This window comes from Euprymna scolopes, chromosome 33 (genome assembly GCF_053919585.1).
Source record: "Euprymna scolopes isolate OS-2025 chromosome 33, ASM5391958v1, whole genome shotgun sequence".
NCBI classification, from domain to species: Eukaryota; Metazoa; Mollusca; class Cephalopoda; order Sepiida; family Sepiolidae; genus Euprymna; species Euprymna scolopes.
This window is the reverse complement of record NC_136514.1, coordinates 90,574,551-90,599,553: the sequence shown is the minus strand read 5'-3', so window position 1 is coordinate 90,599,553 and position 25,003 is coordinate 90,574,551. Positions and strand designations below refer to the sequence as shown.

General features: G+C 34.0%; 1 protein-coding gene across 3 annotated transcripts in view; it reads left to right on the top strand.

Annotated features, from left to right (window-relative positions):
• The window catches only part of LOC145258355 (uncharacterized), a 49,156-nt gene extending 24,436 nt beyond the window's left edge, over window positions 1-24,720 (top strand). For all 3 annotated transcript variants that reach the window (XM_080116592.1, XM_080116589.1, XM_080116591.1), the window contains 6 exons: window positions 956-1,151; window positions 2,760-2,831; window positions 8,243-8,344; window positions 16,508-16,548; window positions 20,492-20,630; window positions 23,092-24,720. In XM_080116592.1, coding sequence (XP_079972718.1) covers window positions 956-1,151; window positions 2,760-2,831; window positions 8,243-8,344; window positions 16,508-16,548; window positions 20,492-20,630; window positions 23,092-23,220 — 679 coding nt within the window. In that variant the 3' untranslated portion in view covers window positions 23,221-24,720. The remainder of the gene's footprint in view (window positions 1-955; window positions 1,152-2,759; window positions 2,832-8,242; window positions 8,345-16,507; window positions 16,549-20,491; window positions 20,631-23,091) is intronic.
• Window positions 24,721-25,003: the final 283 nt, after the last annotated feature.

Here is a 25,003-nt window from a genome sequence, read left to right as displayed (position 1 = left end):
ATATATATATATATATATATATATATATATATATATATATATATATGACTATTTAATTTTATCACATAAATTGATATATGAAAATATATGCATAATTTTTCAGTATTTTTTTCAACAGTGCTCAATACATAGGTAGAGCTAGGTAGTAAGTTATAAAAATACGGCAATTAAGCTACACAGAATATTCCTCGTTTTATTCTCGTGAGAATTCGCCTGCATAGGCCTGACAAATTCTCACGAGAATGAAACGTGGAATATTCTGTGTAGCCTAATTGCCATATATATTTTTATAACTTACTCTATATATATATATATATATATATATATATACAGGGTGACTCAAAAAAAAAACAAAAGCTAAATGGAGGCCATCTAGAACATATGCTGTAGAACGGAGAAAAAAGGCCAAAGACCCAAGTGTTTTGATGTGATGTTTTGAATATAATAAACTAGTTATGACTAAAGTTTCATTTCATTCGGAAAAAACACTAAGAAACGGGGCCTAATTAGAGTTGGGCACCGTTTTTTTTTTGTGGCACCCTGTATATATATATATATATATATATATATATATATATATATATATATATATATATATATATATATAATCATTCACTACTATATTTAAACTACCAAGAAGACTAAAATAATCTATAGATCATAATAATAACTTGAGAAGAAATGGCACAGTAAAAATGGCACATGGAAAAACATGAGTTGATAAATAAGAAAAGTGGCATGTGAAAGATATAGGTAGTAATTGTCACAATGAGTTCATCAAATCACAACTTTCAATCAACTACTTAAGTGTGACAGACTATGGAAAATGTTATATCACACCTAGATATGACAGACTGTAGAAAACATACACTTTCATCTATGGATTAAGCCAAGCGCTGTTGCTTTTGAAAATGTTTAACTCATATTTTCTTTAATGTTTGGCTTATTTCCACAGGCTTAAAAATCTTGAAAGTCTCAGCGTTGAACACAACCAACTTGAAGAACTTCCATTTGAGTTGTGTTATATCGAACAATTGCAGAAATTATATTTGGGATATAACCGTTTGGTTTCACTTCCTGAAGAATTTGGAAAACTCTGGAGACTAAAGCATCTCATTCTGCATAAAAATCGCCTTCAAGAATTACCAGCTGTAAGTGCTTTCAGTTATATATATATATATTTAAAAGCGAAGTGGGGCATTTTTTTTTTTTAACCCTTATAAAAAAAAGATCGACTATAATGTGAAAAGAAACAGGATCGACTAAAAGTAAGAAAAATAAATTGAAAAGGAAGAAGATCGACTAAAAGGGGGAGAAAGAGAAAAGATCTTCTTCCTTTTCAATTTATTTTTCTTACTTTTAAATCACACTCAAGATGAGAACAGTAATCTAAAGAATCCAAATAATACGAATAACCAATCCTCATCTCAAAAATTCAGAAACAAAAAATATCTACGATTAAAAAAGGCCTAATATGATTTATAAAATTGTTTTCATTTATTGAAAAAAAATATTTTAGCATTTTCGTAATTTTCTTATCATATTGTTTTGAGGATGAGGCATCCTACTGATTGTCAGACATTCATCCACTATCTCATACATTCCAACCGAGAGACCTTTTTAAAATTCTAACCATGTAAGTGTAATTGTTTGTATCTCTTTTGCACTTGGTTCACTGGGTGTAGTTGCAAGATTAATGAGTGATAAATACTGAATTACAAACGTCATAAGAATAAGATTGTTCACTTTTTTTAAAAATATCATTTTATTCTAGGTGAGGCTGGGGCATCCTATCAGATGTCAGATATTCCAACTGAGTGATCTTTTAATAGTTTTAGCTATCCTTTTATGTGCATTTGATTTTCTAACTTATTCCTTGCTAGTAGACCAGCTGGCGTTGCTCTGTCGTAAAATATGCTTACATATATTTTAATTCATTTGGTTTTTTTATTTATTGTTATAGAACTAATTTTCTATTGATTATTATATTGTACCCAATATATAGTAGTAATAAGTAAAAAAAAAAATGACTTGGGTGCCATCAGCTAGAATCAAAACCAAAACATTTAGCGTTCTAGCCTTAGTCGTAATCATTTGAACTATTGTCAGACGGATAAAAAAATAGTTAAAAATGCACTGACTGTATATTTGCGCATAGCGGTTAATTTTACTGGCTAAAAATCAAACTGGAATTTGTTCCACAAGTCCAAATCCCCTATATATCAAGTCTGTAGACCAAAAATTGATAGTTTGGTAGATATTGTTACACAGACAGACAAGGTCACTTTTATATATATAAAATGGTCCACAAAAAAATGCAATCATTTGTCTGCATTGTCCTGCTCTGTGACCTTATATCTAAGAGGAGATGCAGTTTGAAAAAATGAAGACAGACAAACAAGCACACAGATACAATGAGTTTTATATATTAGATTATAACAATAAATATTGAGAACATTTTTTTAAATTTAATGTGTGCTAACATGTAAAAATGGATTTTAAACCAATGATGATTATTTTTTTTTTTATTTTGGTTCATCTCAAACAAGACCTATTTTGACAAGACATACAGGGAAGAGGCAGGATTTTTTTTGCTAGTCAGGTTTGTCGGAGGAAGATAAAGAAATACCTTATGCCATGCTGAATCTTGCTTCCCTGGAAAAATGCCTCTGTAATACCAGTTTTCAAGAACTGACCTGCAATAATGATATTTTTTTTTTTAAAGAAATAATGGAATTCTTATCCTTGCCTATTTTCAGAGTATAATAGATTGTACCAGTTTGACTATTCTGGATGTTGCATGCAACGAGCTGCGGACTTTCCCACCTGAAGTAAGTATTTTTTTTTTTTTTTTTTTTTTTTTTTTAATATTTCCTGGTAGTAAGTAACATTCTTTTTTAGTCAGGTATAGCAAAAAACTTTGCTTCCAATTCCATCCTTTTTATTTTTCTTCACAAACTAGCAGGGGGACGCCCGGTGTTGCTGGCCGTACAAAAAAAAAAAAAAAAAAAAACAGGACTTGGGTGGCATCATCCAGAAGCAAAACCGAAGGCAAAATTTTATCAAGCAAAGATAAAAAAATAATGCGTGTCGGTCGCAAACTCACATAACTGAAGTAAGTAAATAAACTCTTTCCCACCTGAAGTAAATATGTTCTTTTTTTTTTTTCAATATTTCCTGGTAGTAAGTTACATACTTTTGAAGTTAGGTATAACAAAGAACTTTGCTTCCAATTCCATCCTTTGTGATCAAGGTCATCCACTTTTGGAATTTCCTCATGACTTAAAATACTAAAAAAGTGATATCCATATCCGGCACGTTGTTAAACTTATTAAGAACCTTGTTGCCAGCAAAGCAACTGGTCTTGATAACATTCCAGTCATTGTCTTTAAAAAGCTGCTGCTACTGGAACTTGCTCCTATCCTTACAAAATTGTTGAATTATGTCCTAAAAGAAGAAATGTTTTCAATCCTCTTTGAAAATTCCATCGATCTGCACAGTATTTAAAAATACCAGAGATTAGTCTTGTGCATCTCAGTACAGACCAATCGGTCTTCTTTGCGAGTTGCAGTCATACTCACCTGAAATAAATAGTTTTATTTTTCTTCATAAACTAGCAGGAGGACGCTCGGCATTGCTGGCTGTAAAAAAAAAAAAACAGGACTTGGGTGCCATCAGCCGGAAGCGAAACCAAAAGCAAAATTTTCTAAGCAAAAAAAAAAAAATGATGCATGCCAAGCGCGAACTCACATAACTAAATAAACGAATCCTTTCACTGATGGGCCCAAGAGAACACAGATGTTATAACATACAAATTTAGCTATTAAAAAAGAAAGAATGTATTGATGATTCGCTCATGCGCAGTTTGCAAATCACATCAAAATCAAGGTTTTTATCTGACCCCCCCCCCACTTCAAACAAAACTATATTTCTACATGAAATAATTGATGACTTTTTCTAATTTTTTTATATTTTTTTCCCGAGAGATTGCTCTTTCTAACGATGCTGTGTTGGTGCTTGTATGATGCGCATGTTTTCCTTTCTACAAACTGAGTAGAGAAACTTTCCTCTTCTTCCTGTATATATTTCAACCTATCTCATTTAATCCCAGACGATGCCGGGTATTCTGCTAGTATATATTTCCACCTATCTCATTTAATCCCGGACGATGCTGGGTATCCTGTTAGTATATATTTCCATCAATCTCATTCAATCCCGGGCGATGCCAGGTATCCTGCTAGTATATATTTTCATCAATCTCATTCAATCCCGGGTGATGCCGGGTAATCTGCTAGTATATATTTCGACCGATCTTATTCAAGAAAGTTGTCGCATTTCAGGGGCGAAAACGAAAGAGTTAAATATCAGATGAAAGAGAAAACTTTCCTCTTAAAAAAAATTTTTTTTTACTCTTTTTTACTTCAAACAAGGCATATTGCCACTTGGAACGTAAATGGGCTACTATTTCGGATCGTGACCTACAAAAGACTGTGGGAAGTTGAGATGTCTGTTCACATAACATTTAAAGTTTTGCAGGTTAGTAGTCAGAGAAACAGGAAACAAAAAGGAATTCCAAATTCTAGCAGTCCAAGGGAAGAAAATATTTTGTTTTTTAGGCATTATTTCTAACACACCAGCTCTCTCCTGTGCTCCAATGGTGTTAGCAAGGTAACAAATCTTCTGAACAACCTCACCATTCAACTATCTTACACTTCTTGTAATATAGTGAGAATCTGTATAACACGGGAGGATTGTATATATAAACGTTCATGTATTTACCTGCGTATTGAATCTATGCAACATGCATATATTTAATGGTGCGTCTATGATCGTCTAGTGTTCTCATGTTTGTATGCGTCGATATATTCACAGATACAGCTCAACAACAGACATATAATATTTACAACAAAAAAGAACAGATCTTAAAAATAATAGGGGACAGTTCTCTGAGGATTTACATTGGCCAATTGATAAACATACTTGGTCCATTTTTAGTCTTGTTTAATGGAAAGCTGCAAAGAAGATTCATCCCAATGATTCAATAAATATCGCGTTATCTTTTTAGCAACTTTATTACAGATGCTCCCCCATTGGAAAGCTGTTTTATCACTCCTTACATTTGATGGCATTGGACTTCGGGTGTTTCAAACTATTATGACCGATTGGCTTGACTCTCTGTCTGTCTCTTTCAAGCTCTAACTATTGACTAAAACCATAGACCAGCATGACATGATCTTACAAAAGTGCTTTCAAACCTACTTATTCTTAATAGAAGGAATCTGTCATGTGAACGATTCATGCATGCACATTCGTGAAACAGCAAACAGAAAAGATGCTTCCGATATACCAGTTTTTCAATTTTTATCCCTTAGCATCCCTTTCTTCCAGATGGAAACCGATTAAAAAGTTTTCCGCATCTCTTAATACTCTATATACCAAATTTCAAGTCTGTAGATCAAAACTTTGTTGAGTATATAGGTTGAGAATGTTCCTCACACACACATTCTCACTTTTATAGATATAGAGATAGTCATTCAAAATGGTTATTTAAAGTTTAGCAAGCTGCTAAACTCCTGACTGACAAACAATATGGATTCAGGCAAGCCCGTTCAACAGCAGATATCTTCACTGTAGTTTCTGAACGTATATACCGTTCATTGGACAAAACAGGGGAGGGTAGAGCGGTAGCCCTTCATATATCTAAGGCTTTTGACAGGGTATGGCACGATGGTCTTCTAAGGAAAATTAGATCATATGAAATCACTGGAAGAATTCATAATGTAATTAAATCCTTCTAAAGTAAGAGAAAAATCCAAGTTGTCCTCGACGGTCGTACATCTAAACAATATGACATAAATGCGGGAGTATCTCAGGGGTCTATCCTTGGACCTCTATTATTTCTGATATTCATAAATGACCTCCCTGATAAAATTGTATCGGAGATGGGTATATTTGCCGATGACACCACTCTCTATAACAGATATGAGGAGAAAACAAATGCACACATATCCAAGGAAATGGCAGAAACACTAGAGGATGACCTCCAATCTGTAGTGGAATGGGAACAAAAATGGATGGTCACATTCAATGCTGCTAAGACTAAGCTTGTTTTCTTCAATAATTACAAGAAACTTTCTCTACCACCAATAGCAATGGCCAAGAACACATTGCCTGAAAGTACTTCTTTTAAACTCCTCGGCCTAACGTTTACAGGGAATATGAACTGGAATAGATACATTGAGAGCATTGCCAAGGCTGCTGCAAGGAAGGTTGGCTCCCTCTACCGTGCTAGAAAACTACTTACGCTTGAAAGTACAGGGTTCTAAAGAGAGTTGCCAACCTGATAGGTCCTGTACTGTCATCTAGGCTTCAGCCTCTGTCCCATCGATGAGATGTTGCATCCCTCTGTCTGTTCTACAAATACTTTAATGGTGAATGCTCTGACGAACTGCAAACACTTGTACCTCCTCGACGTAACTACCCCTGACAAACCCGACAAGCTACTAAGTCTCATCCCTTTACAGTAGAGATCCCTAGGTGCAAGAAAGCCTTTTACTCCAATAGTTTCTTCCCCAGAACTGCAGGTCTTTGGAACTCCTTTCCAGGATTCTGCTTTCCCAACTGTACTGATATGCAGAAGTTCAAGTGTAATGTGAACAAACATCTTTCTACTCATCTCCCTTCATAATGCCCCTGCAAATTAAGTCCCTGATAGTAGCCCCTGCTTCAAAGTGGCGCTGTGCCTTGTTTGGGATGAAAATTGAATAAAAAAAAAAAAAATTTTTTAAAATAACTTTTCTATTAATTTTTATTTCTAAGTAAAGACAGAGTGAAAAATGAGCTGGGCTATCTGGCGTTGCTCGGGATCGTATAAACGAGAAAATTGAAGTTGATTTTGACCATATTTGTTATTCTTAGGATAAAGGAATTTTTAATGTCTATTTGTCATTTGCTATTTTGAGCAAAAGAATATTTTGTCTACCCTAGGATGGATATTACACATGTAGGATAGGTAACTTACAGATATTACACATGTAGGATAGGTAACTTACAGATATTACACATCTAGGATAGGTAACTTACAGATATTACACATCTAGGATAGGTAACTTACAGATATTACACATCTAGGATAGGTAACTTACAGCATGTATATGAAATAATTTTACCTTCGCAAGGACGGGTAATGTACAACACATATTTCCCAGGCGACACCGAGTCTTCTGCTAGTATATATTTTCATCAATCTAATTCAATCCTGGGTGTCGCCGGGTATTCTGCTAGTATATATTTCCACCTATCTCATTTAATCCCAGATGATGCCGGGTATCCTGATAGTATATATTTCCATCAATCTCATTCAATCCCGGGCGATGCCAGGTATCCTGCTAGTATATATTTTCATCAATCTCATTCAATCCCGGGTGATGCCGGGTAATCTGCTAGTATATATTTCGACCGATCTTATTCAAGAAAGTTGTCGCATTTCAGGGGCGAAAACGAAAGAGTTAAATATCAGATGAAAGAGAAAACTTTCCTCTTTAAAAAAATTTTTTTTTACTCTTTTTTACTTCAAACAAGGCATATTGCCACTTGGGACATAAATGGGCTACTATTTCGGATCGTGACCTACAAAAGACTGTGGGAAGTTGAGCAATGAGATGTCTGTTCATATTACATTTAAAGTTTTGCAGGTTAGTACAGTCAGAGAAACAGGAAACAAAAAGGAATTCCAAATTCTAGCAGTCCAAGGGAAGAAATTATTAGAGCAGAAGATTTTCTGGCATACAGGGACTTCAACAGTGAAGGGGTGAGATTTTGCTGCTTGTTGGGTTAGTCGAGAGTATGCACATTGAAAGCGCAAAAGTACTATGAATTCGTCAGAGCATATTTCATTAAAGTACTTGTAAAAATAGGCACGAGAATGTGACATTGCAGAGACGGGACAGAGGTCGAAGCTTGGCTGATAGTGTGGGACCTATTAGATTTGAGACTTTTTTTCACCCTATCTAAGAGAGAGAGAGGGGGGCGGAACTAGTTGTAGATACACCAGTCAAAATGTAGCAACAATATTGCATGCATGCATGAATTGTGGCTTCGTAAAGATATAGGATGCTCTCCCTTTCTACGCCAGTGATATTTCATAGCCTTACGATTCAACTACACAGTCTTGTTGCAGATATTTAACTACACCATACATCCCGTAATTAATCTTTTTTCTTTTCTTTTGTGTGTTTTTCAGTTTGAATGTCTTCCCCTGCAAAGCTTCCACTATGAATGCAACCCTCTGTTGGAATTGAAACCAGTTGATTCAGTACAAGAAGAAGAAGTGTTTGCGCTAAAAGTTGAGTAAAAAAAAGAACGTAACAATATATATATATATATATATATATATATATATATATATATATATATATATATATATATATATGAACTTATTTCTTATTAAAACTAACAGTCCTAATTTACTTAGATTTAGGAATTCCTTTGACACATGGGACAGACAAAGTAAATTATCGTTTTCAATCTGAAGCTAGATCCACAGCATCCGTTTGTTTTCTTCTGATTGCAATAACATTTTAATTGTCTATTTCCAATTCATTTTTGGTCTTCCTTTTCGTCTTTTCCCATTAGAGGTTTATTAGAGCGCTTGGTTGGCAACTCTCTCCAAGGCCAACCTTAGGGGATGTCCGAACCAACCTAGACATCGTTTGTAGATTATTGACGATACTACTTGTTGGTTCATGCAGTCTCTGAGTTCACGGTTGGAAATTTGATCTTTCATTTGATCCCTAGAATTTTTTTCAGACATTTGGAATCAATCACATCTAATTTCTTCTTCCTCTCTTGGCTGATTTTGCAATGTTAATTTTCACTTCTATATATCAGTGTGGACCAGATGTTGCTGTTATCTATATATCAATACCGTTAGTACCTTTGGCACATGCATGCATGTATGTACATATGTGTTTAGAAAAGTAATTCTTTTACCTTCCTAATAAAATTTAAAAAAGCACAGCACAAAAGAACAGCAATCTGAAATGGAACACATACATCAAATTTGTTGCCAGGGATGCTGGGAAAATGGTGGGATCCTTCTACCGCTCCAGAAGATATCTCACTACTGATGCAATTCTCTATCTGTATAAAAGCCAAGTACATCCAAGGATGGAGTACTGCTGCCACATCTGGACAGGAGCTGCTAAAAACAGCCTATCCTGCATTGACAGAGTACAAAATAGATTTCGTGGTTTAGTGGGGGATGCCCTTTTCTCTTCCCTGCAACCTCTCTCCCACAAAAGAGACGTTGCGAGCCTGTCTTTGTTTTATCGTTATTTCCATGGCAGGTGCTCGTCTGAGCTCCAATCCCTCGTCCCTCCTCGCCAATCTTTCACGAGAAACACCCGTCTGCCTGAAACTACTGTCAATAATTTTTCCCACTCTCTATCTGTGCCTAAATCTAAACGTAGATTCCATGAGCAAAGCTTTTTTCTTAGAACTGCACACCAGTGGAACTCTCTGCTGCTTGCCTGTTTCCCACCTGACTACAACTTGGACATCTTCAAGTCCAACGTAAACAAACTCCTGACAAACCGCACTCTATCAAAACCCCTAATACTAATGATTACTACAATACTATCTCATTGATTACTGTACACGCAATAACCCTTATACCTGAGTGGCCTTCGGGCCTTGATAAGTGGTGACCCCCATGTAAAAAAAAACAAAAAAACTTCTTTTTAACAATAACAACTTAGAATATTTATTGGTAGCAGGAACTGGCAGGTCAGACTGCGAAAAAGGAAAAAGGAACAGAGAGTTCTTTTTTAGGTCGTCATCAGTCAGTCAGTACTGCGTCGTTCTCAGCTAATAGCAGTTGTCTCCAGTGGAGGCCGTCGATGCTATAGCAGGATGTCCAGTGGACAGGGGACAAGGAGAGAGGTGTTGCTTGGCTGAAGGTCCGGTCCTGACTCCTTGATATTCCCTCAAGTCTTTTTAGGGAACGGATGAATCAATGTGTCCTTTTTAGCTGATAAGTCAACCTGTGGCCGAAGAACTCGGAGGAGGGCATTGATTCACCAGAGAAAATACTGCTACACGTGTGTCAAAGTTTCCAGATTATAAATTATTCAATCGGGAGATCCTATTATTAAAAAGGAGGAAAGAAGGTGATAACATACTACGAACATTTAATTGGTATATAGAGACTCTAAATGTAATGTCCGTAGCATATTATCTTGTCCACAGTGCTATATAGAAATGAAAATTAACATTGCAAAATCAGCCAAGAAAGGAAGAGTAAATTAGATGTTTGATTCCAAATATCTTATCCTCCTTTTTAATAGATAGGATCTCCCGATCACTGAAGACGCAATGTAAAATGAAAAATTAAAATAAAAAAAATTGATGTTGCTTTTTGGCCATACATGAAACTAAAATATACCTTCTTCGTATTATGGCTAGGATCTAATGGTAGTACCTGTTCTGTTTGAAGATGGTATAATGATATCATGGGGTTTAGCTTTCTACCAGGCGTCCATACAATGGATATATATCACAGCCTCCTATAAGGATATTGGAGATAAACCGTAATAACCAGATATATTCTGACCTTACATTCATAAGATTACTTGGATTGTAGAAAATTTGAGTGGGGGAAGGGGGGGGGAATATATATTTTTTTTTCTCTTTTTTCCTCTTCTTCCTTTCTCTCGAGTTTGTTTCACTGCTGCTGATGTTGTTGGTCATGTGACTAATTTCTTTCTGCCTATTGATTGATCTGCGCATTCCATGCTTTGTGATAAAATTTCAAGCTGAAGTTGGCAATTCTAACTTGGCATTTGAAATGTGTTGACGTGCTAACTTCTCTCTGTCTAAACAGAAGATTAAAATGTTGAAGTGAACTCATCTAAGTTACCTGGTGAAATTTAAACTGTTGAAGTGATTCATATCTTGCTGAGTGAAATCTACTTCAAGGAAATTCAAGAAATCTGTCAACGATAAGGCAGTTAAATATGTCGGAAAAATATCAGCTTGCAGGAGAGAACACACATGTGAGAAATATTCTCACTAGGAAAGATTGAATTGGAAGTGTCTATCACTATAATTAGATATTTTTTTTAAGGCCTGAAAAAAATGGATAGATCTCAAGCTGCAGTTTTTCTAAGTCAAAAGAAAAGAATATTTCTATTTTGACTGGACTCAATAAAGGAACAAGGAAGTTTTTTGACCGGATTTCTGCCTATTCAGAGAGCGTTATTATATGAAGAATTATGTGTACTTTTTTTCAGATTAATCCTTCAGGAAAATGAGGAAATAAATTCCTCACTATAAAATAACACTCTCAGAACATTATTTCAGAAAATCAGTTATTGCTGTCTACAGATATTTCAACTAGGTCGCTGGAAAGATGGTGGGATCCTTCTACCGCTCCAGAAGATATCTCACTATTGATGCAATTCTCTATCTATATAAAAGCCAAGTACATCCAAGGATGGAATACTGTTGCCATATCTGGGCAGGAGCTGCTAAAAACAGCCTATCCTGCCTTGACAGAGTACAAAATAGACTTCGTGGCTTAGTGGGGGATGCCCTTTTCTCTACCCTGCAACCTCTCTCCCACAGAAGAGACGTTGCGAGCCTATCCTTGTTTTATCGTTATTTCCATGGCAGGTGCTCGTCTGAATTCCAATCTCTCGTCCCCCGTCGCCAATCTTTCACGAAAAACACCCGTCTAGCTGAATCCACTGTGAAAAATTTCCCCCACTCTATATCTGTGCTTAAATCAAAACGCGGATTCCATGAACAAAGCTTCTTTCTTAGAACTGCACGCCTGTGGAACTCTGTTCCGTCTGCCTGCTTCCCACCGGACTACAACTTGGATGTGTTCAAGTCCAATGTTAACAAATTCCTAATGAACCGCCCCCTTAAGTAAACACTTCATCAAATCTCCACACTAACGTAATGTACTTGCAATAACCCTTATCCCTGAGTGGTTTCCGGGCCTTGATAAGTGGTGATCACTGTGTAAAAAAAAAAAAAAAAAAAACTAATATACACAAGAGGGCTTTTATTTTAAAATAGATGGCATTAAAAAATGTGTGCTTAAATTGCAGAAAAGGGAACAAACTCTTTTCGACTTTGCTTAAGTATTTCAACCTTTTAAAAAAATATCCTACATTTGTTGGAATCTCATATTACAGCAGTAGATCAAAAAAAGGCCTTTTTAACCTGCCCGTCTTTACTTTCTTTCTATCTTTCATAATTGTTACCACACAAAGGACTTTCTTTGTAGCTGAGAGCAAAATCTTAGCAGCAGACAGCTTGTAAATTTTTTTTGGCTCTAAGTTTCTTTTTTCTTTTCTTAATTAAATTATTTGTTTGTTTCTATCCACCAAGTCTTTTCTCTTATTTTTTTGTTGCTTTTCTTTGTCTTTGTAACGTTTTTATATGTTTAAGTCGCCTTCATTGAAAGTGATAATAATAATTTTGACAAGATAAATACTTTTACAGTTTTAACAAAAGGACTACAATAATATCGTATAGGTCCCCATTTACACTGAATGTCCATATAATGCCCAGCAGCAATATATTGCATATGAAAGATGCTGCTGAAGAATTCCCACAGGTCCTGCTAGTCAAATTTTAATATAGTTAAAACGAATATGATGATGATAATGATGATGATGATAACAATGATGACATTTGCATGGATAATACCCTCAAATGAATGGTTAATTTAACTTACTGGCTTGGAATGAACAAAGAAAACTAGAAAAAGGAAATAAGATGCAATGCTGTGCCTGTGCCGCAAAAAGAGGGACCACCTATTACAATATTTTTGAGTATAATGGTGTATGATCCCACACAGTCAGGAGATTCTATTTATAAACGATGCTGCTAGGAACTGACAAATCAAATTAATTCACGTTCTGCTACCAACCAATCAGAAACCAGAATTGCTCCATAAATATTAAACCTTTCTGTAGCAATTTTACATGTTTTCTTCATGTCAACACGAGAAGAATCTTTTGCTCTGTGGATTCCAACTCGAGAACTATCTACTGCAAACCAGTCACCTCCCAGGTCTTGTGTAGAACAACGAACCATCGGAAACTGTTCTGAAACTAAACATGGCTTACACTTCTAGAGGGGCGTCATCTTAAACATTTGGCTGAAAAATTCAATGATATATATTATTTAATTGGAATTCATTATTGAGATGAGTATTATTTATTAATTTTATTTATTGCGGACTTTTATCCTCATCTTTCTTAGTTGTTATATTTATGTATATATATATATATATATATATATATATAAATATAACACGGAAAATTACATAATCGACAATTATGTCATTTTCCGTGTTATATGTATATATATATATATATATATATATATATATATATATATATATATATAAATATAACACGGAAAATTACATAATTGTCAATTATGTAATTTTCTGTGTTATATATATATATATATATATATATATATATTAAGTAATGTGATTTATAATTTAAAAATTTTTTAAATTTAAAAATCAAAATTTAATTAAATTAAAAATCAGTTTCATAAGAAGGAACAACAACAAAGTCAATTATCTGTACGATCGTTTCGGAAATCCGTGCTTTTTATTTGTGGTATACATGAAATCACGTAGAACAATTATACATAGTTTTTTTGGTAAGCACGGTCTCCTCATCAGCAAATTTAGGAGGATTTCTATTGAATTGAAAAGACACCAAAAATAAACCTAGCATTAAAAGTAAGGCAGATGAATCTTTTGGTTTTTCTTTTTTTGAAATCAGGAACTGTATTTAAAGTAGTCATTTAGATGTTTGCTATAGCTTTTTATTTTATTATATATATATATATATATATATATATATATATATATATATATATATATATATATATATATATAACACGGAAAATTACATAATTGTCGATGCAATAATTTATTTCAACCTTATGGTATTTTCAAGCATCTAAACAAGACAATTACATTTTTGATACTGAAATAAAGAAAGAAAAAAAAGAATCGGGCCTCGACCGTCAAAAAAACCAGAAGGGGTGGTAGTAGCAATCCACTTAATACATTTTATAGATAGGGTGGGAGGGATTTTTTAAAAGAAAATAACAACAAAAAAAACAACAAAAACATTATGACACTTATAAACGGCAGCTCGATGTAACCACAGATACACACACACACACGCAACACACACACGCAACACACACACATACACACACACGCCCCTAAATATGCACGTTCTTACACGTAAATGCCTTGACACGCGTTTACTAACCTAGGAAGAAGAGGGAGAAATATACGGATATAGAGAGAAGGAAATAGAATAAACAGCGCGTAATGGAGAAAGAAGAAGAAAGAAAAAAAGAAGAGAGTGACCATCCGCTGCCTGTCATATGGTTTCATTAGTCTAGAATCTCTGAGAAAGAGAAGGGAAAGAAAATGGAGATAATTCTATAACGGTAAAGATTATACGCGCGTCCTAGAGTTAATTGAGTAATGGAAAGTAAGTCTATTAAAAGATAAATAAAAAAATAAAAAAATTTTATATATAAAGTTTTAAAACTATCTGTATGTTATCATGTTAAAACTAGTTAGAAATAAATATTATCTTATAATACATTTAAATATTGTATTTGTAATATATTACTATGAATTCAAAAAATTGAGTCTTATGTAGTTAATATTTTATATATTTTTATGTAATTAATTTTATTGGTGATTATAGTGGTCGTTGTAATTTTGCTCACTAATATTTCACTTCTTAATTGATTAAGATGCAGAAAATTACATTATTAATCACCCCCAATTCCATAGGACGTATATAGTTTCGGTTAATATATACTTTTATTCATACCGTACACAAAAAGTACTTTCAGGCACGCGTAAAGAAATAAATAAAATAGTTATTATTTTAATTTATATTAAATCTAATAATGTCTAGTGGTAGTATTTGATCTTTTTGACTTAACTCAGTTTAATAACTAATGTATTATCTGCAGAGAAAAATTATTTTCTTAAAGCTATCTCATTTATTTATAAGTAATTTGGATAAACAGGTACTTCGGAAAAAGTACACCCAACTTAGATTTCGGACAACAAATCATTAAGTAGTTATTATCGAGTATATACCGGACAGCACTATAATTGCCAGTGGGGTGGGGTGGGAGGGCTTATCGTAAATAATCTAGTGGTGTTAAATTCGGTCCCTTTACCGTTATAGAATTATCTGTTCGTCGGATCTGGAGTTATTGGTTATTTTAAATTTACATTTATGTCTACATCTGGCCATCAGTTCATCTCGTTTATGTAAGAGATTATTGTGTTTGTACTTCAGGATTCTTATTTTTTCCTCAAGGCATAAACTGCATCTCTGCCTAAAGCCGTTTGGAACATCCGAATAACATAGGATTGACCATGAAACCACTGGGGATCGGTTCTCATTTTTTAATAACCACCATTGTTTAGCTAACTCGGTTTTGTTCTTAAGTTCTGAGTTATTGAAAGAATGTTTATGGTCATAAAAACGCTGTTTCCAGTTACCGGCGGAGATACCGAAGTAAACTTTTTTCTCCCTGTTATTATCTTCTGGGTGGATCATGGCCTTATAAACTACGCACTCAACTTTACAATTACCGTCCAGTGGGCAGTTATTTTTCACTTGGCAGTTACATTTGTCTACTGTAACCTTATTTTTATTAGAGTTGTTTAATATTTTACTATTATGAGTGCTAATTATTCTGTCCATGTTTTTAGTGCACGAGTAACTTATTTTAATGGTTTTTCTATTAAATCTGGGCTGAGTCAACCCAGATTGCCGATCTAGTGGGCATATTTATAATGTACACAATTAGCAGAATTATAGAGCCTAACTTAGTGGGATTATACAGGGATGATGGACTAATTGTTATCCCTAGAATAATTAAAATAAATTACTTGTATATATATTATATATGTATATTATATATATTATATATATATATTATATATATATATTATATATATATATTATATATATATATTATATATATATATTATATATATATATTATATATATATATATATTATATATATATTATATATATATATTATATATATATATTATATATATATTATATATATATATTATATATATATATTATATATATATATTATATATATATTTATATATATATATATATTATATATATATATTATATATATATTATATATGTATTATATATATATACATATATATTATATATATATATTATATATATATATAATGTTAAGAGGTATATGTGATAAAAAAAAACAAAAATAAAGAGTGCTCAATACGTTAGTAGAGCCATATATGTTTTTTTTTAATTTTCACAACCTCATATATATATATATATATATATATATATATATATATATATGTGTGTGTGTGTGTGTGTGTGTGTGTGTGTTTCAAGTATTTAAATTTACTTTGTGTATTTTTAACAGGAAATTGTGGCCAGATTTATCATGAATGAAATTAAAAATGAGTAAGTATATTTTATTTTGAGGAAATTTCTTTTCTTCAGACTAATTTTCCAGGAGAGGAGAGTACAAAAAATACAAGTGGAGCATGCATAGTCCCCCATGAGTGCACAGTGAACGAGGCATAGAAAAATGACTAAGTTCAGCATTTGTACCCTTCCCAATTTAGCCCCAAAATTCCCCAGGCAACGTCAAATCCTGGTGAAAATTAAAAAACAGTGCAGTCTTAGGCCTTAACATATGTAAATTTGATATTTCTGCACCATGCAAAAAAAGAAGTGACTAAGTCCATCATTCTTCCCCCCCCCCATCAAGCCCCCAAAGTCCACAAGGCCTTAACATATTTAAATTTGAGTTCAACACCATGCAAAACTGCTAAATAGACATACACAGAAATTTTTGGACAAATATGGTTAAATAGTCCAAAAAATGGAGTGTTTTTATTAGCCCTAAAAAAGTCCCTGGGGCACACCCAAGTGTTATTGCAAAGTATAGACAAACAAAATTATATAGAAATCAGTTAGTTACAACTTTTCAGAAAGTTTTATAAAAATCCAAGCCATCAATTTTTTTTAATAAGTACAAAAGTGTCAATTTTAGCCATTTTAATCCGAAAGGTACCCCTACGGGGGGCAACCAGAGTTTTCCTGGAAAATCCGTTCTGTTACTTTCTTACTCATATCATGTTCAATGTTTGTGCAAAATTTCAAAAAATTCTAAGGTGTACTTCTTGAGAAAAGTGTGAATGGACGAACGGACAAGTCTACCCTCATTTTGTCGGGGGATCAAAAACCATGAATACCAGACTGTTGATAAGGGAGGACTGTCTGTAGGCTGTTGAGAATTGAAAATAGTTTTTGTATGTACTATTTTGCTCTGATAAGCTGCCCAGTTGGTATGATTATAATTAAGAACCATTATATACCTATATACCAGCGATGGACCAAAACAATTGTATGCAAATGTTGCTAATAAAACCTAACGTCTTGAAATGAACAATTAAAATGATTGTCTATACCTTGCAAAGCAGTGAATTATAAGAAATATTTATAGCTCGCGTATTGCATTATTGAGCTATCTAAAAAGAACCATGTGTTATTTATTTATATATTATCTCCCTTCCTTCTTTATTCCAGAGATAGAAAAATGTAAATATAAAGGCTCCTAAGGGATATAAGCATATTAACCCATACTTGATTTGGTATCATATGAAAATTTTCTCCATGGGTTTTTGTTTGATGGAATAGAGTTGGATGGCACATTTCCAATGGTGGACTCAGCAGATCTACATACCAATCTTCATGCATGGATTGAAGATAACTGGAGTGTTTGATACAGGATTAGAAATCTCTCTCTCTCTCTCTCTCTCTCTCTCTCTCTCTCTCTCTCTCTCTATCTATCTATCTATCTATCTATTTATCTATCTCTCTCTCTCTCTCTGACATAATGATTTTGCGCTACGAAACAGGTGCTGTCAAGAATTGTGCATGTCAATGTTCTTAAAGGAATAAATTGTAAGATGGTCAACATCTTGGAATTTGGAATATAAACTTTAGTCATTTATTTGTTAATGGGGGGATTCGAACCTAGTTACATCGAGCTTCATAAATTAAAGGATTGGTATAAATAAAACATGAAATATTATTGAAGAGACATATTTCCCCATATATATATATATATATATATATATATATATATATATATATGTGTGTGTGTGATACAACGAAACAGGACTGTATGTCGATGACTACAAATATATTTTAAGCCCCCCTCTTTGGGTAGAGCACTGTCGTAAATAATTTAACCCGCTACTTAATTGGTTGAAAATGCGAAGCTCGTTGTTTGTTTGTTTACGAACAGGCGATTTGAGCACTATAAAAGTGGTGGCGGGTGTCTATTTAAATAGACATTCCGACGAGTTATTTATGGGCGTCGATTCCATGGTCGAGTGGAAGAACTGCTGACTGCCAACACGACGGTTCTAGGTTCAATCCTTGGCTTGGAAGAGATGCTAGTCTAGCGGCACTGATGAGTTGTGATATAACGAAACAGGACTGTATATCGATGACTACAAATATATAATATATAGTGGGGTGATAAGTAGTTTAATGGATTAATCCAAATCTTATAAATACAAGACTGATAAATTAAAAAATGTATCCATTTTAAATGTGGAAATTGATGAATCGCACAGGTAAGAAATTCATTTTTATACTATGAAAAGGTTAGTAATTGCAATTAAGAATAGGAAATTGGATCAAAATTTTTGTAACTTGTCTTCTTCCTAAGATTAAGGGTGGTGGTGTTTGATCAACACTGCTGGGGAGTCATGATGTAATACACTGTTTTGTTTTTAAATCCCCGAAACAGTGTTTCATGGTAAACAACTGATGATCCCTTGAAAAATAAAAAAATTGGTATTATAGTAAATTTGAGAGTTGATGCAGTGATTGCAGGTGATTAAATGACTTACTGACTAGATGTTTTTTTTTTTTTTTTTTTTTAACGAATGATAAAAAATAATTTTTTGTATAGTTTCAAATGTTAAAAACTTCAAAGACTATATATATATATATATATATATATATATATATATATCTTCTATATATATAAAAGCCAAACGTCTGTGTGTATGTATGTATGTTTGTTTGTAACGCTAAAACTTTTGAAAGACGGAACCAAACTTCACAAATTTGATATCATATCGAAGCCCCATCACCCGGATGACAAATATCGAAATTTCACGTCAAACGGACCACTAGAAGTTGGTCAACTGATCAGTTATCTTCGAGGGGGGCCCCCCAAAAAACCTGTCATTATCTCTATATATAAAAGACAAATGTTTGTTTGTAACGCTAAAACTTGAGATGAAAGATTCCTCTCCCCTAAGAATAAAACATATGTTCAATATCTGCTTTTGTTTTTTCATTGTTTATACGGTCCCGAGCAACGCCGGGTAGCCCTGCTAGTATATATATATAGTGAGAATAAAATTCAAAATGTGAACTATGTTTGGATAATTAAAAAAATAAAGTTGCTGTTCCTTTTCTTCAAAAGCTTCTTTTTTTTTTTTACCTATCTATGACTACAAAGTCTTTTCCATTTGGGTTTAAACCGTGATGATGTTTGAATTGAAATTCTAATCATCAACATAAAATTAAGAACCTCTTTCTTATTTTTTTAAATATTTTGAGGACTATCCACCTTACTTACTACAAAAATGCTAGTTTTATTTTGGTGTCTTAAACTTCTCTCTCCCCACCCCGTCTTTTGTGCTGATGAGGAGATTAATTATTGCCTATGCTTATTTTCAATTAATAAAATGAATATCGTTTCCGAAACGATAGTACACTCGGTTTGATTTTGTTTGTTTTTCCTTTTGAAACTGATTCACAATTTACAATTATTCATCTTTGTACTCAATATTAATATAGCTCTAGGATAAATATACTTATTGAGCTTTTTATATATCTATATTACTATGAGCACTGTTTTAAAGTATTAATACATTAAAATTAACTTTGTTTTTTAGACTGCAGGTGTAATTCCCTCCATGAAATATAAAATATATCATCTATGAGTTCAAAGTCTTTTCCGTTTGGGTTTAAACCGTGCTGATGTTTGAATTGAAATTTCTTTCAGCGTTAAAAAAAAATCCCCATAATCTAATCAACACTGACAAAACATAAAAAATTTTTTTTAAATCGCTGAATCATGAAGGTTTTTCAGTTCTGGAAAACACGGTCAATCTTTCACCTCCCTCTCCATCACAGCTGCTAATATTTGAAAAATAAAAAATATAATTATTGGTAGCCTTGTACTAAACTTAAAAAAATATATATATATATAATTATTGGTAGCCTTGTACTAAACTTAACAAAAAAAACAAAACAAAGGACTCAAATCGCTTTCTAACAAACGCTACTGTTTCTCTTCTTACTGTTGCAGTGATCCAAAAGTTTGGCAGAAAATCATTGCAAGTCCAGAAATGCGAACGATCCTGAATGAGGGCAGCCAGTGTGCGCTTTGTGGAGGTTTCCTTCTCAACACTTGGTTGGAATGCGTCAAATTTGTAACAACACAAAAAGTAAGATAAACAAAAAAACAATAAATTATTTCAAACGTTTCTTTTTGTTTACTATATTTTTTTTAGAATCATCATCATCATCATCATAATAATCGATTACACAATCACACAACAATTAATAATCTAATCCAATGTAACCTCTAACTTTCTTTAGGTACGTTTATTATAGAATTGAGCACAATATGGGAATTATTAATCTATTATATAATAGATTAATTATGCCTGTCTTCATTTTTCAAAGTGCATCTTCTCCGAGATTGAAGATTGCAGATCCTCACGAGGTGGGTCAAATGATTGCATTTTTCATGGACCATTGTTTTGTATATACATAAAAGTGACCTTGTCTGTCTGACTGTCTGTGAAATGATCTCTACCTGTCAATTTTCTCTACTCTGTCAATTTTTGGTCTTAAAACTTGATGTTGTATTATATTAGCACTCAAGTCACCTGAGCGATTATTATTATTGTTGTTGTTATTATTAGTAGTATTATTATTATATAGGACAAAAATACACGGAAAGTTCTTCCAGGATGTAGCAGATGTGACTGATGAAAGATCATGGTAATGGCTTACAGCTGGATATCTAGCTAAGAGTACTGAAGCTTTTGTTTGTGCAACACAAGAGTGGTCATTAAGAACACAACTGTTCAAAAAAGTAGTTCTAGGAGAACAAGTTCCTGCAGAATGCCGAATTTGTGGTAGCTTCAGAGTCATTTGTGTACCTTGCAGGAGGGTGTAGCGGATTGGGCCAGAGAGAGTACCACAAAAGACATGATCGTATGGGGCTCCAGATATATTGGGGTGAAGTGTGCTGGAAAGTGGTTTGGAGAGGTGCCTGATGAAGTGAGAACAAGTGAGGATGGCAATGTAGAGGTATGGTGGGACAAAATGTCATAACGACCAAGCAATTGGAACATAATCGTCCGGATTTGGTCGTCATTGAGAAAGTCTAAAAAAACTGGCAGATTATAGACTTCTCAGTACCCTGGGACAGGAACATGAGAGAGAAGGAGAACGAGAAGTGGGGCAATTATGCTCCATCGACCTTGAAAATAAGGTGGATACACGGGGTTAAAACACAAATAATCACGGTCATAGTTGGTACGCTAGGAGTAGTATCAAATCGTCTGGAAGGACACTTGAAAAAACTACGAATCCCCAATGTTTTGGGCTGCCTTCAGACCTCTGCTATTGTAGGTACCACCAACATCTTTAGAAAAACCCCTGATCTTGGAAACTCCTGGTTTAGAGCCGGAATTGAGGAAAGTCCTCTGGAAATGAATCCCATCCCTTTTCAGGGAGACATTGATAAACGAAATCAGAATTATTATTATTATTATTATTATTATTATTATTATTATTGGGTCACAAGGAGCTTTCACACAGGTCATAAAGGATCTCTCCTAAACCTAAACGTAGATTCCATGAACAAAGTTTCTTTCTTAGAACTGCACGCCTGTGGAACTCTCTTCCATTTTCCTCCTTTCCAACTGACTACAATATTATTGTCTTCAAGTCCAACATAAACAAGTTCTTGATGAACTGTTCCCCTTAATTAATCCAATTAACCAAATTTCCACGTCTAACGATTACTATGAGATTGTCCCATTGACTACTGTACACTCTTTAACTATTATCCTTGAGTGGCCTCCTTTGTAAAAAAAAAAAAATGGTCATATGATTATAGCTGACAGAACAAAAGCAGTCAAATCCTGTGGATTAAATAAAGTGTTCCATTCAAAATTCCGTACAGATTCGAGAGTTTGGCAAGATACACCTGAACAGTGGAAGGTAGGCCAGTTTTGAATTTTAGAAAACAATAGCAAATAGAGTTTAAATCAAAACATGTTAGTAGCCTGAGCGATGATGTCAAAGAATCAAGCACAGAGTTAGTCTTAGAGTTAGTTGGAGACTTGAGAGTTAGAAGCTCAGAATTTTAATCATGGAGTTCATACGCACTCTGTTACACATATGGAGTAATATGTAATAGCTAGGGCTATAACAACAGAACATTCTTTTAATTGTTTTTACTCTCGCATATATATCCAACACAGGCACAGTTAATCAACCGAGAACCACATTACTCTATATAAAAGCATATAAGATATCAACGCATACACACTCGAGAGTCAAAACAATTAAAAGAATATGCTGTTGTCCTAGCCCTATACATAACACTACACACCTAAAACTAGAATACGCTTAAAACATAAGATTCCTAAAATTTGTACTAGAATTGTCTGCAAGGATAAAAGTGACAGTCTTTTGGAGATTTGAGATTTCAATTGACAAGACGCACCTGAAGAAGGTCGAAGGTTACATTGACCAAAACGTTGTGAGAATAAAATCCATATTCAAATGTTATAAATTATCAATCCTCATTTAAAAATTCTCGAAACATAAATGATTTGGGAATCGTTTCAAGAGTTTGTCTTTCTCACAAATTTATTTCTTTTTCAGGGTTTTAAGTTATCCTCATCATCTTCAGCCTCCACCCTGATGCCGATCAATGCGCGGCTTTGTTCGTATAAATGCTTCCGTAAAAAGCACAACTTTTACGGGATTGCACACAGTACGAATCCACAATGAAACAAGAAAGGATCTATTTTTTTGGATCCCTCCATTCAACCTATTCAAACCTGAGAGTGACGGATCAGCGTAACAATGGATGGACAGACAAACAGATTGATTTTTTTATAGAGATGTGTTTATGCATCTAAAATTGCAATTCAGGACTCAGGCGTGACAGGAAAATAAAAATGGAGTTCAAAAATGGAAGCATGACAGACTAAATGACATATTTACTTCTACGAGATACCTTCAATAAGTTTCCAGACTTTTTCGTACGGGCACTTTTATTGATAGTGCACACATGAAACTCTTGCCCCCTTCAAAGTAATCTCCTCCGGCTGCAATGCACTTGTTATACTGTTCCAACAAATTATGGAAGGTCTCATGTATGTCCTCTTGTGTGGTGTCAATCACCCTCATCATAGCATCTTTCATCTCCTCACTTGTCTCATAGCAACAGCTTCTAAGATTTTCCGTGAGCTTAGGAAATAACCAAAAGTCACGGAGAGCAAGGTCTTGGTCAAATAGTCTGTGACAAGGATGGAGTTGTGGACTGGCGCATTTGCGCAAATCTTCTGATTTTCTCTGGGCACACTTGGAACAAACTGCACACAAATCCTCGGCATCTTCAGATTCTTGTGAATAATTGTGTGCACAGTTCCCACACTGACATCAAACTGTGTACTTATTGTCTCTATGGACACACGATGAAATTCTTTATTTGGCCAATCAACACTGGTGTTCTGATATCCTTACTCCTCCCACAACTCTAATGATCCCTCACAGACTCTCTGCTTTCTTTGAATCTCATATGCCACTCAAAAAACTGATGCTCGATTCATGCAAGTGGTCCTAAAGAAGTTTGAAGCATTCCATACGTCGTTGTGGCATTTCTTCCAAGTTTAAAACAGAATTTTATTGCATATCTTTCTTCTAAAATGTCCTCACAGCTAGATTGCATTTTTGAAATTCACCAGCTGTGACAATCAAGCTTTAGTTGGGTGTATTCCAATACCTGCTGTAGCTGTTCATTTGAACCTGAAATCATAAAAATTGGTCAGTCATCTCGTAAGATGTATAGCAATAACATACTGAATTTTCAAGAGTTTGCAAAAATTTTCAATGTCTGTACAAAAAAAGTCTGGAAACTTATTGAAGGCGCATCGTTAATATTTTTAGCTGCTCAATAATATTCAGTCATACCTTGTAATACATCTCTTTATGAAGTAACCTGCTCTGGGCCTACACTTTTAAGCAATGTTGAACCTGGCCAATACTAAATCTTTTTTACATTATTTATCATGGAAAGATTTGATTTGGTTTTAGAACAGTTTTTGAAAACAAATTAATGATGCTGGTATGATTGCAAGAGTTATGAGTGGAAGGAATAAGGTTTCATGTAATATGGCCGTTACACTTGAATCGTATTCGTTACAGTTCAAATGTCTCTTGGACCCCCACCGCTGTCTGGTACCGTTGAAAAGCAACAAACAAACAAAAATAAATTAATCCAACTCAGCTTTTTTCTGTTTTAGCAAAAGGCATTTATTACCATTATTTTCCAATGCTTCTTGTTTTTTTTTTCTAATTATTCATTTCGTTTACCATGAGATTAACAAAACCCTGCCATTTCGACACCAGCTTAAAAGTTTTGCTGCCATCATGGGGCCACACGTCCATCTTGCCTGGTGACTTTTCTTCTCCGACTTTATACTGGCATTAGCCAGCCAATTCTCGCCTTCGACCTTACATGTCCATCTTTTCGAGCACCGACTTTACTTCTCCCTGACCATGTACTGTC